This window comes from Drosophila navojoa, chromosome 2, assembly GCF_054131105.1.
Source record: "Drosophila navojoa isolate 15081-1374.11 chromosome 2, UAZ_NAV_1.0, whole genome shotgun sequence".
In the NCBI taxonomy this organism is placed as follows: Eukaryota; Metazoa; Arthropoda; class Insecta; order Diptera; family Drosophilidae; genus Drosophila; species Drosophila navojoa.
Window position 1 is genome coordinate 11,437,785 of NC_142890.1, and position 12,982 is coordinate 11,450,766.

Consider the following 12,982-nt stretch of genomic DNA (forward strand, 5'->3'; position numbering starts at 1 on the left):
CTGAGCTAGTAGCTCCCAACCAGCCCGCCGTCGTCATCCGTACGTTCGCGTGACGTTTTGGCCATTGCCAGACACACACACATGCACACAATTAACTCACAGATACGCACGCATACATGCGCCGGCTTATGCTGGAAATTAAAGACTGCTGATATACCAGGGCTGCATGCTGGTCGGCAAATGGAACCAGCTGCAGATTACCAGCCTACTCTAATATGGCTAATGCTGACATATTTATTTAATTACGATTTGGTTTAACTTAATAAAAATGTGATGAAAAATGTATAGCTAAATAATTGGGATATGAAAAAGATATTTACTACATTTAAAAACAAAAATTTGTTAAATGTAAGCTATGAAAATAACACTGTTGATATTATTAAACTGTTTACAGATTAAGTTTATATGTAAATGAAATTTAATTATTGCGGATTTACTGTATTCATCATACAAAATAAAAATGAATCAGTTTAACAAATTATATATAATTTTTTTTTCACAATATTGGTTCCTAGTTTATTTTCGACTGGAACTGTTCATGAAAGTTCCGGCTCACAGTGATAATCAGCCCTGACGAATGACTGCATGCAAGCAGAGCAAGCAATGACTGTCAGAATGATGGCACAAAGCAGATAGCAAGAAGATTGCTCGGGCGCTCCGCTCTTTTGCTCTGTTTCTCTCGCTCTCTCTCGCTCTCTCAACACATACACATTAACAGAAACAACAGCAGTCAAACTGAATAACACGAATTTTTATCGCATGCAATAGATTTTGAGCGTAGCTCTCCGTCTCTATGTCGCTCTCTCGCTGTCCCACTCAACTTTTGTGAACAATCGAGCGACTATTTGGTTTGCACTCAATCTAGAGAATTTGGCGCGCAGCTCGTTTGTTGACATTTTCTACTTGGCCGCTCGCCTGTTGTTGGCCGCGTTTTACTTTGTTTTGATTTTAGCGACATCGCTCTCGTTCGTTCGCTCTCTCACTCACACCTTTGTCAACTGGCACTCTCGCCCGCTCGCTCGCTCTGCTGTGCACATGTTCAACTCGTGTTATGTATGCCAATGTGGCAGCCTACGCAGCGGTGATGACTCATCGGGGTTTCTACAAGCACACAAACACACACACACGCACACAAACACGCACACGCACATTGAATACCTGTGTGTATACAAATTGGCTTCGCTGTAGGCCCCCTGCTTGGTATTCGCGTAGCGACAGGTTCCTCAGCCCCCCTTTGCCAATCGACGCCTATTGAAAGCCGTTTGTTGCGCCCGCTTGAGAGCACAGTGAGGACTCCCAAGAATGCACAGCAAAATCTGATAAGCCATAATTTTTCAGACTACCCTCGTCGTTCAGTTGCCTTTGCCATACTTTTATGCATATTGAATGGCCCAAAGCAGCACAAATAAGCTAGAGCTTTGAATGTGTCTTTCAGATACATTTTGGACGCGTGCTAAATGCGCCTATTAGGTTTGGCCAGACCTGCCCATTAGCCAGGTAGCCAGGTAGCCGAGTGGCGTCTAAATCTTGCCCAGCCATTAAGCCGGCGCACACCAGGACGCCGCGATAAGACGACTCGACTCGACTCGCCTCGCCTCGCCTGCAATGCTGTCCGTCTGCGTGCCGTCCACAGTGGCTGGCGTCGCGGCACTTCCAATTGTCTGACTCAATTAGATAAGCAGACAGTGGAACAGACGGAAGGAAGAAGGCAACGCACGGCACGGTACGGTACGGCGGCAAGGTGACAAGTGGAGGAAGTCGGTGCACGGTGCAATCGATTGACCCAAACGCAAATGTTCGCATTCAGTTGATCCTCAGCCTAAACAGGAACTGCACCCATAAAACCAATTTGCAGCTAAACAAATAAATTCAGATATGCGTTTCATAGCAAGAAAACAGAATATTTAAATTTGTAAGAGTGTGAGTAGTGTGTGTGTGTGTGAATAATGTGTGTGTGTACGTGTGTGTGTTCGAGTTGCTTGAAAATCTTCCAGAAGGTTTACGACTTTTGTAACTGTATGGCGAAATTGTTAATCTAGTTGAGAGTATGCACGACTAACATATACCCTCTCTATAAAAGTGTTTGTAAAATTTAGAATGTAGTCTAAAAATAAGTAAATGTCTATTAAATACAATTCTTTTTTGTCCAAACAGCTTTTTTAGTTTTGAGCTATAAATAACACGTAGATATAATGAAAATTTCACTTTTACTGATAGCGAGCAAAGTGAAAATGTGAATTGTATATTATTTGTTATTTATTATTTATTATTTTTTATTTATTATTTATTATTTATTATTTATTATTTATTATTTATTATTTATTATTTATTATTTATTATTTATTATTTATTATTTATTATTATTTATTATTTATTATTTATTATTTATTATTTATTATTAATTATTATTTATTTATTATTTATTATTATATATTTTATTTATTTTATTATATATTTTTAATGCTTTTTACAAATAAAGCAAAATATGATAATATTTAGTTAATTTTTCTATGATAATAACTTTTATGATTCCCATTTGTAAAACAGCATTAAAAAGCCTAGAATATAGATACATATATATTTATATATACCCTGTCTATAATCTCTATGTATATAACCTAAGCCCTGTAATCTATAATTTAGGCTCCTCTCAACTATTATGACAGCAAGTACCGCTTACTTTTCTATACTATCTATATATCTACTGTGGAATATAAAAAGGGCCGTAAGTATCCATGCATAATATAATAATATTTATTCGACCTTTTTACATAATCGCTGTTTAAGCTGTTATGAAAGCAGTTACCTCTCACTTTTCTGTACTATCTATCTAACTACCTATCTAGCGCATTTTATGAACTCAATTTTTAGTATCTGACGCGAGATAGGGTCTTCTTCTTACTGTCTTGTTTAATTGCTTATTCGACGATCGTCACGATCGTGGCGATTCTCGTCATTTCCATTGTCGTCGCCTACGTCATATGTGACATCGGTTCCATATTATTATTGGCTATTGCTTTCGACATAGAGAATTACTTGGAATTTCTATAGAACTTCGTGGAATTCTGTTGACGAACATCGGAACAGCGAAACAACGGTATTTCCGGACCGTAACTTCAACAACAACATCCCAGTCTGGCCAACCTAAAACTATGCTACACATATACATACATGTGTTAACTTAAGGTCGTCTAGAACAAGACGATCTAACAGTTATAATATATGTATATCTCTTAAAAGGGCTGACTAATGCGCTATTTCCGTTCCAATCGACGGCACTTAGTCATCCTCTGCGGGAGAAAACAACTTTTGTTAAATGCAATTGTCAAAGCTGGCATCTATTTTAAGCCAAATTCAATAGTTTTGCTGATTAGTGTAAAAATAAAAGCCCAAATCTGTTTCAGGGACATAATTTGCTTTGGACTTTCGCAGACGTTCAACAGCATTTGAATCGAAATTATAAATTAAAACAAATTATCAGATTCGAATGCTTTAAGACCAGACCTTGAGGCTAAGACACAAAAACAGCTGATTTTCTTCTATTTCTATTTCTCTTTCTTTTTTTTTTTTTTTTTGCTAATGGGCGTTGCACTAGCTAAAAGTGGGCGTGGCTGCAGCACACTGCGACGCAATAAATGATTAACGAATTTAATGGCTTTGTTGTAGAATCGACTGCACTGGGCTAAACATAACGAGACAGCTGCTGGGCGAGCATTACGAGCGGGCAGCTACCCTGGAAATGATCAAGTTTAGATGTGATATAATGTGATATATGAGTATATATATGTATATACCTCGATGAATTCTTTTAGAAAAAACATAGAAACTTATCAAATAATTACATCCGATTCAGACTCAAAAATATCTAAAACAGAGACGCAATAGTTTTTTAAAATCTCAGCTAAGAGATAATATTTTGTTGATTTTGGGTACAAATAAAAAGTTATTAATTATAAATATTCAAATTGTATAGAAAATAAGAAATCAGACTATAAAGATTACACTTGATATAGCATCAAGTTCCTAAGTATTCTTAGCTGCATACCGCGTCATACCTTGTCTTAATCTTAGCTTGTTCACTTTTAATGGGTATACGAAATAATACTCAAATGTGACGCTCATTAAAAATAAAGCATACGAAAAATAATATCAGCAGCAGCAGCAGCAACAACAACAACAACAACAACAACAGTTAAACGACTGCAATTTAAAGTTGTTCATTTCGAGCGCTTAATTGTTTTTGTAATAATTAACAACAACAACAACATCGACAATAAAACCACTAAAAACAACTGCAACAACAACAGCAACAACAACCACAACAATGGCAACAAAGCAAAGCAAAGTTCAAGGACCAGCTGCAGCCGGCGTTTAACTGCTCACAAAAATCTATAACATTAACATGCAAGGCACAACTGTAACAATAACATTAACAGTCTGGCACAAAGCAGATAACAGCGGATACGAATCAGATGTTGCAAAGTTCAAAGTTTTGGGGAAACCAAAAAAGAAATACATATGTTTAGTCGTAGGTTTTAAATTGTAACAGTCTGCATAACATACTGTTAACTCTGCTTTAATATGTAAATAAGACAAGCAAGCAACTATATAACAAAGCGATGTACTAAAACTATATTACCGAAAAGAGACGACAGTTCGATAATATCGGAGCACATAAAGAAGTTAGAGTTAGATGTAACCAAATAATGGTATTTTCTCTGCAATAATCAAACCAGAACTAAAAGACTTTATAGCTCATATATACCTTAGAGCAAAACTCAGGAAACTTTCGGTAAAAAAAGAAAATACAAACATTAATGTCTAATACATGAGCATATGAAAATTCTAGCTCGAACCGATCTTATCCAACTAAAAATAGTGTTTCCAGATCCAGCCAGCTGTACTATTTACATTCTTATGACTCATAAGTGAGTAATGGGTTATTGGATCATATTACAGAATTGAAATAAAAAGTTCCTAGATATACAACTTAAATAATTCTAATCTGAATCAAGATCAATCAGTTTAAAAATAATTTAATTAGAGTTAAAAAAAAAACTATTTCGTTCTAATAAAATAATCACCGTGACAGATCGAATATAATCGAAACGATTAGTTAATATTGATTATGAATTAGTTAATCGCTGGCTTTCTGCCTATTAAACTTTCTTTAAGATTGCCTTTTAAAAATAATTAGCCAGATTTAAGTTGATTGCATTTTAAAAGCATTTCTTGAAGGTCAAATTGTTAAGGTCAAGCTTTACAAAACACTCAAATGGACGTATGTATATGTTTTGATTGTGATTGCGATTGGGAATGGAGTTTAATTTTGTGTTTTTATGACTTTTGATTCCTCATTTTTACACAAAATTGTTTTAAGGAATGATTTATCGAATTGACAAATTCCTTCCTGAAAATTCGTTCAGTCTCTAACTTCCTCTGCCCTTAACTGTTTATTAACAGTGCTGCTTATGCTATGCGCTGTTAATGTTAATTACTTAACAGCGGCCACGTTCGCCTTCGGTTGATAAGGAACACTTGGTCAAATATGGGCATGTCTCTCTAGTGGCTTGTGTTTTGGCATTTCCGTTATGCTTTTTTTTTCTTTGCTTGATTTTGTTGTTTTTCGAGCGTATTTTGAACAGTTTGCAACTTCCTGGGCATGCCAGGGCAGGCCAGTTCAACAGGGCGTGGCAGTTGGCACGGCCAAGCTGGCCAGCTTCGTGACTTTACAATTGTCATCTTATCTCAAACTTGTTGTTGTTGTTGCTTTTGGTGCTTCAACTCGGTGATAAGGGAGCTATGGAACTAACCGAAAGCCGAAACGAAAGCCAGTTTTTGAAATGGCTGACATGGTGACAAAGACCTTGCATCTATTCGTATTCAACATGAGCTATAAACAGCAAAATTTGGAGTATTTTGTGAAGCATGCCAAAATTATGTCAAACGTTATTATTTTTTAAACTTTTTATTTTGCTTTATTATTCTAAGATATGTCTATTTTTTGAATATAAGTTGAGTTTTTAAGATACATGAAAAAATACAGACGTTATCACCATTAAAAAAAAAAAATTTTGCACCTATTAATTTGACCATATGTGTATATATGAGCTATGTATATGTGTGGATACAGCTCTGAGCGAGCAATAAAGATAGCCGCTGATGGAATCTAGAATAAATATTTGTTAAGTAAGACAAAAGCCCCAATCTTCGAGTTTAACAGTTTCACTTCCTACATGACAAATTGTTAATATACAATATGCAAGTCTCTTTAAAATGAAAATCAACATATCTTTAAGGATTAAGCTCTTTAACTATCATATGAGCTAAAGCCTTATAAACTGAGGTGGGCTTTCAGTAGCTACAAAAGTAAATTATCAAATGATTATTATAACTGAACAAAGAGACTGTTACACTACTCAATATAATACAATGTATGCATAAATATAACATACATATTTAATTACATACAAATATATATATACTTCATTTCGCTTTCTGTATTTATTATTTTTATAGCTGTCTGCTGGCTTAATTTAAACACACATGCGCCAACTTTGTTCGCTGTTCTCGTTCCCCCCTTTCACATTTAGCTTCACTTTGCGAGTTGAAACAAATTTAACTTATTTAAAAAAAAAAAAAGCGACAAAAAAAATCGAATTTTGTGCTTGGGGTGCGGCATTCCCACGCCGCAGTGAAATATATGTGGTAGCAAATATTTGCGCGCAAATCGACATTAAAAATATATACACATCATTTCTTTCGTTGCTTATTTTTGTTTTTGTGCGCATTTCCCATTTCATTCAGTTGGCCATGCGCCGTATGCGTAATGTGCGTTGCGCATACGCCCCGTTCGCCATTTTGCTAAGCGCATTTTCAGCTGTAATTCAACTAACAATAAGACGCAATTTGAATGTCAAGATGTACGCGATACACACACACACACACACAAAGAAACATAGACTCCGCCTACTGCTTGAAGTGACTCCACCCACAAAACCGCAAAAATGAAAAGCAAAAGCAAGGCGGAAAAAAGTCATCGCATATAGAGTGAGATAGCATGCTATAATTTAAGTGTATGTAAGCCCTGCACTAAGTGTTGCTGTCAAAACGTAATTAGCTATGATTTGTAATTAATTATAGTTGAAAAATTAGAAGCATTTTAGCTTCTAATTAACGCTAAGGTTAAAATTTCAATCGGGCACCCAATAAATCAAGAGAATTAAACAAAAATTCTAATTAGTCAATTTGCCATTTGTTCTAGCAAATTGGAATCTTGAGTGTTTTTTGTCTCACTCCCACATCAAGTCTTATGCAGAGCTTGGCTCACAGGATAGACACACGCCTGCTAAACAGCGCTACCCTAGGTTCGATTCCTGCCCTCGACTTATTTTTTTAAATTATTTAAATTTAAGATTTGAATTTTTTTTTTTTAATAAATAAATTTTTGTTTTTAATGCATCATAATATTTACTTACATGGCATTGTTGCTGTTGTTGGGTCTGCTGCTGCTGCTGCTGCTCCAAGCGTCCGCCGCCTCCCACGCCGCCCACTGTTGCTGCGGCTGCAAACTGCGCGCGCAGCATCTGTTGTGCGTCCTGTGCCAGCGCCTGTTGTTGCGTTTGTTGCATGTGTCGTTGCGCGGGCGCCAGAAATTGTTGTTGCTGCTGCTGCTGCTGCGATTGCTGATGTTGTTGCTGCTGCAGCGTGGCATAGTAGCAGCTGCTGACAGGCGCTGTTGTTGCTGGCGCTAGCTGTTGTTGTTGTTGTTGTTGCGTGTAGTTGATGTAAGTTTGTTGCATGTATTGTTGCTGCTGTTGCGGCTGCTGTTGCTGTTGCTGCTGCTGCTGCTGCATCCAGTGCTGATTATAATTGACTGTTGTTGTCATATTGTTGTTGTTGTTATTGTTGAGACGCTGTTGCTGCTGTAGCTGTTGTTTGTTGTTGCTATTCGCTATCAACAAGGCAGCGCGTTGTTGTATCTGCAGCTGCGTGGCAACATTGTTGTTGATGCTGTTGCTGTTATTATTGTTGTTGGCCCAAACAGCCCAATTATCGGTCATATTACTAAACTGCAACCTTTGTTGTTGTTGTTGTAGCTGCTGCTGCAGATTACTGTTGCTGCTGCCGTTGCCACTGCTGCCGTTGTGTTGCATTTTGTTGGCTTGTAAGGCAATCATCAACAATGCAACAAAATTATCAACGTTTATCACAAGATTTTCTCTGTCTCTTTCTCACTCTCAGCTGTTTTGATTTTTGTTTTGTATTTTTATTCTTCTTTTTTTTGGCTTAGTTATTCATTTATTTATTCATTTGCTCATATTCCATTTCGATTATTTTTGTTTCTTATTTATTTATATAAGTTTTATTCTATGCAATATTTGGTAAGTTTTTGGGTATTTGTTCTATTTAATATGGTAAATGGCCTTTTCAATGAGTATGTCTTTGCTGAAAAGATAGTGTTTTATAAGTTTTAGTTGAGCACAGTGAAACTTATGTCTAAGATAGAATGACCAAAAATATACATTCAAATAAAGGCTGTCATTTAATTGATAAATTTATGCATATAAATCAATAAATAAATTATTTTTATTTAAATTCATCTATTAATCTTCACGGGTTTTAATGTGAATTCATTAATTAATGTTACAAATTTTGTTTTAAAACTTTATAAATATTTAACAATTGCACTTATACAATGGTATTTACAATATATTATATTTTTTAAATAATTTAATTAAACATCATTTTTAAATATACCAAATTCTCATAAACTTCGTATTTATCTTAATGAGCTTTCACTGTGACTGCTTTATATTATTTCTGTTTATATGTGTCATATTTAATAAAGTTGTTTAATAATTTTTGTTTATTATATTTTATTTGTAGCTTCTCTTTTAAACATTTTATTTCTTTATTTCTTACTCCTTTATTTTTTATTTTTTAAGTTTTTTGTTTATTTATTATTTAGTTTCGATTTTCTTTGCACTTATAATTTTTCTGGTTAACAATTTATGATAATTATTTGCATAATGTGCAATTACACAATTAAGAACATATTTTCGTATACATTTTATGTATTTTGATGTGTAGATATATGTATATTCTTATATTATTTGTAGATATATATTTATTATAAAAAAAAGTTGCGATGACTCAACTTTTCACTTGACTCGCTTATTATTACACTACACTTTATACAAATATATGCATACACATATGCGCATATGCAATGCGTGTGTATGTGTGTGTCAATGCGAGTATCTGAACTTTTTAGTTGTGCGCGCAATATGTAAATGAATTTTTATTCATCCCGTTGATTTTATTTTGTTTAATCTTGCGTGTTTCTTTCATTTTTTTTTATGGTTTTTTTCACTCTTTTGTTTTTGCTTATTAATTTGCATATGCGCCTGGCCACGCCTTGCCGCCTTGGCCCCGCGTCGGCTCGGTGCCTGCTGCCTGGCCGCTGTGGAGGCGCACACGTGTCGGGCAAATGGTAACGGTTACATAAACGAGTAGCGGTAAACGGCGCGTAAACAAACACCAAACAAACAAGCGACAGGCGAAGCAACTGCAACTGCAACAAATGTTGAGCAAGGGGGTGGAGGGGGGGAGGGGCAGATGGTTGCAGGGGCACCGAGTGGGGTGGATAACATAAGCTGTTCAATTGCTACGCTTGTGTTTTCATTTGCTTTTTACGACTCCTCCGCTGCGCGCACGGATTAAATTACGTGATTCTTTGCTATAAACATACAAGCATACACACACACACACACACGCAAGCACAAAGCACACATACACAGGCACAGACACAACAGGCGTTCAGGCTGGAAGTCCGAACGCAGACGCAGTTTGTTTATTATTTTTAATAAGTTTCCACTTTTGCTTGATTTTATTTGTATTTTTATTTGCCCGCATGTCTTGCACTCGTTTCGCTGTGTTTCTGTGTTTTCTATTCGCTTCTTTTCTAACTTCGATATTACCTCTTTTCATTTATTTATTTGCTTTGCGTCGGCATCTCCTGCCACTTCCACACGGCAGCAAGGCACAAATTGTATTAAAGCACAAAATGAAAATCGAATTTTGATAAACCTGCGCTCAGCAGGCAAAGCAACACTCACACACATACACAAACACATCACCAACGCACACATTTGCTTACACAGCGAACGAGACACGGACACAGACAGCGAATGTGTGGAAGACGGCGACGATCGTTCGTTTGCTTCGCTTCGCTTCGGTTTTTGCGTTTCGGCTTGCGATCGTTTCAATTTGCCTCGTTTCGTTTACGGCCGCCTTTTGGGCTCTGCTCTGCTCTGGCCGGGTTCTGGGCTTAAACTGCGCCGCCAGGCTAAAAACGCGAGCGAGAAATTGTCAAAAAATGCACAGCTCAAAAAATACCAACAGCAACACCAACAATAACCAAGTTGTTGTTGTTGTTGATATTGTGACTAATCGCGTTTGGTGGTCGTTCGCGTCAATGTCCAGCGAAACATTGCAAACACCTTTCGTGGCGCCAATTTGAAAATAGGCTCGTGCGTTGTGCGAATTGACCAATTGGGTGGGTGGGGGAAGACCCTTAGCTTTAGCAGTTACTTTCCGCTACTGCTGACCGCTGCTGCTCACCGTGGAATATCGTTCCGTTCCGTTCGCTTTGCTGGTTCATAGATCACTCACAGCTCGTTGTCGTCTTCTTGGCTGCTTTGCCTGCATGCCGTTCGACGCAGAGGCAGACGCTAACGCTTACGCTGACGTCGACGCCGGCGTTCTCTATGACTAACACCGGCAGGCACGCGGCTGTAGCTCCAACTACAAAAACAATATGTAGAACAGCAGCAACGACGTCAGCTCGGTGTCGGCGTCGGCATCAACAACAAGTGCCAGCTCCCTGCAAAGAGCTGAAATTTATATCAGTTTTTTTTTCTGCCGTTACGGTAATCTATGCAAGCACAACAATAACATGCTAAAATATGCGCGACGTGCCCACTTTTTGAGCAACAACAAGATCAACTTTGTTCTTGTTGTGCACACACACATGCACATTTGGTCTTGTGTGTGTGTAAATGCATTATAATCAGTTTTAGCGACACCTTGCGCCGCCTCAAATGCAAATGATCCTGGCACACTCGCACTCACACAGTCCCACACACGCGTCTCACTCTCGCATTCTCTCTATTTGAATGCCTGCTCTCTTACATAAACACATATAAACACACAAATACATACGCACGCGCGCGCGCAGAAATTTTCGCCATGCCACCCTCTCTCACTCGCTGTCGCTCTCTCTATCTATTTCTCTCTCTCTCGCGCTCATGCTTTTTACCTGGCTCGAAATGTTAATTGAAGAATTTATTGTTCTGCCTCTTATTGTTGTTGTGTTTACGGCTGGCGCTGGCCTGGCGACGTCGTCGGCGACGGCGGCGGCTCTTTTTTTCTTTTCTTCAAATTGTATTTGTATTTGTCGCGTTTAATTATGACAGCAACAACAGCATTGGCAGCGACAGAAAGAGCAAGAGCAAGAGCAACATCAACGGCGACGGTGGCGGCGGCGGCGGCGGCAGCGAGCCGATCATTGACTTCGTTGCGTCGCGTCGCTGCTGACGCCTCCGCTGCTCGGTTTTTTGGTTGTTTTTGCTTAAAATTTTTGACTGGCCTTTAAATATGGCTCGCTGTTGTTGATGGACTTTTGCATAAGCAACACACAACTGATCCTATGAATCGGAAATACTTGTGGGAATTCGCTTCATTGTCTCTTTATACTAAGGCAAATACACACACATAGACACATACAGGCATACGCTACACATGTTTATCTGGCATAATCGCCATAATATTTATCGCTTTACATTTTAGAGTATATCAAATTCGCTCCCAACAAAAAAGCACATTTCGAACTTTGCAACCCGTTGACATGTTAATGACATTTTTATAATGCGTGCAAAGCAAAGCAACAACAACAATAGCAACAAAGACGGATGCAGCATTTCGCTTTATTAATGGAACTGCGAGAAGGGAGCGGCGACGACAACAAATCGTTTTCGCTGTTCTCGCTTGTTGTTCTTTTTTGTTTTTGTTTGTTTTTTTTTTTTTTTTTTTGGCAAAGGGAGCGGTCGCGGTTCACAAATAATGTACATAATGCATTTATTTCCATTGACGTTTGCCAGATTTAAACGCATTTTTGATGTACGAGCTGTATCTGTGTTGCGCTCACACATACGCAAATACACATGTATGTATGAATTTACTTATGTATAAAAAAAAGCTCAAACACAGACACACACACGCGAGCTGTAAAAGGTAACGGGTACAGTGAACTCGGCGTGCGTTTCAAAAACGCCTATAACGTTTGAAATGACGCGATCAGCACGCCACAAGGAAAGCAAAAGCTTTTTCCTTTTACTGTACACAAACACACACACACACACATGTATGTACAACTTGTGTACATAATTGGCGAATGTGCAGAACCAAAACAAAAAGCTCAAACACGCAAAATGGCGGCAAAAGAACAGAAGCCGCCTTCGCTTCGCCGCGGGCGTTTTAAGACGCGCCGCACTACTACTTCGACAAGAGGAAGAGAGGTCGTGGTCGTGGTCGTGGCCGTCTTGCTGTTATTTACCGTCGTTTGCCTTGGCCCAATTTCACCGTCCCTCTTCATGCGCTTCACTCGCCTTAGGCTCTTCTTGCGGAAGTTATTCACATTCCAAACGGAGCGAACACCGAAAAGTGAAGACATTGCTTTCGACTGCATTCGTTCCTAGTGCTTTTCCTTTATGCTGTCTTGTTGTGTCTTTGTTTTTGCTTTTATTAGCACGTTTTGCTTTTATGACCGCAGCGTGATTTCTGCTTTGTTGTTGCCATTTAACTGCGTCGCAGCTTTTTATTGTAGTTTTCTCGTTGGGTTTCGGCAACAGGTGTGGCCCTTCTAAAGCAAAGCACACACACACGCACATACAACATACATACATATGCATGCGATATA

At 38.0% G+C, this 12,982-nt stretch overlaps 1 protein-coding gene across 1 annotated transcript in view; it reads right to left on the reverse strand.

The window, feature by feature from the left end:
- Positions 1-10,829, reverse strand: part of LOC149092136 (uncharacterized) — a 22,644-nt gene extending 11,815 nt beyond the window's left edge. Inside the window, exons 1-2 of the mRNA XM_089260334.1 lie at positions 9,162-10,829; positions 7,479-8,448 (exon numbers count right to left, since the gene is read on the reverse strand). Coding sequence (XP_089116460.1) covers positions 7,479-8,180 — 702 coding nt within the window. The 5' untranslated portion in view covers positions 8,181-8,448; positions 9,162-10,829. The remainder of the gene's footprint in view (positions 1-7,478; positions 8,449-9,161) is intronic.
- Between the last annotated feature and the right edge of the window lie 2,153 nt (positions 10,830-12,982).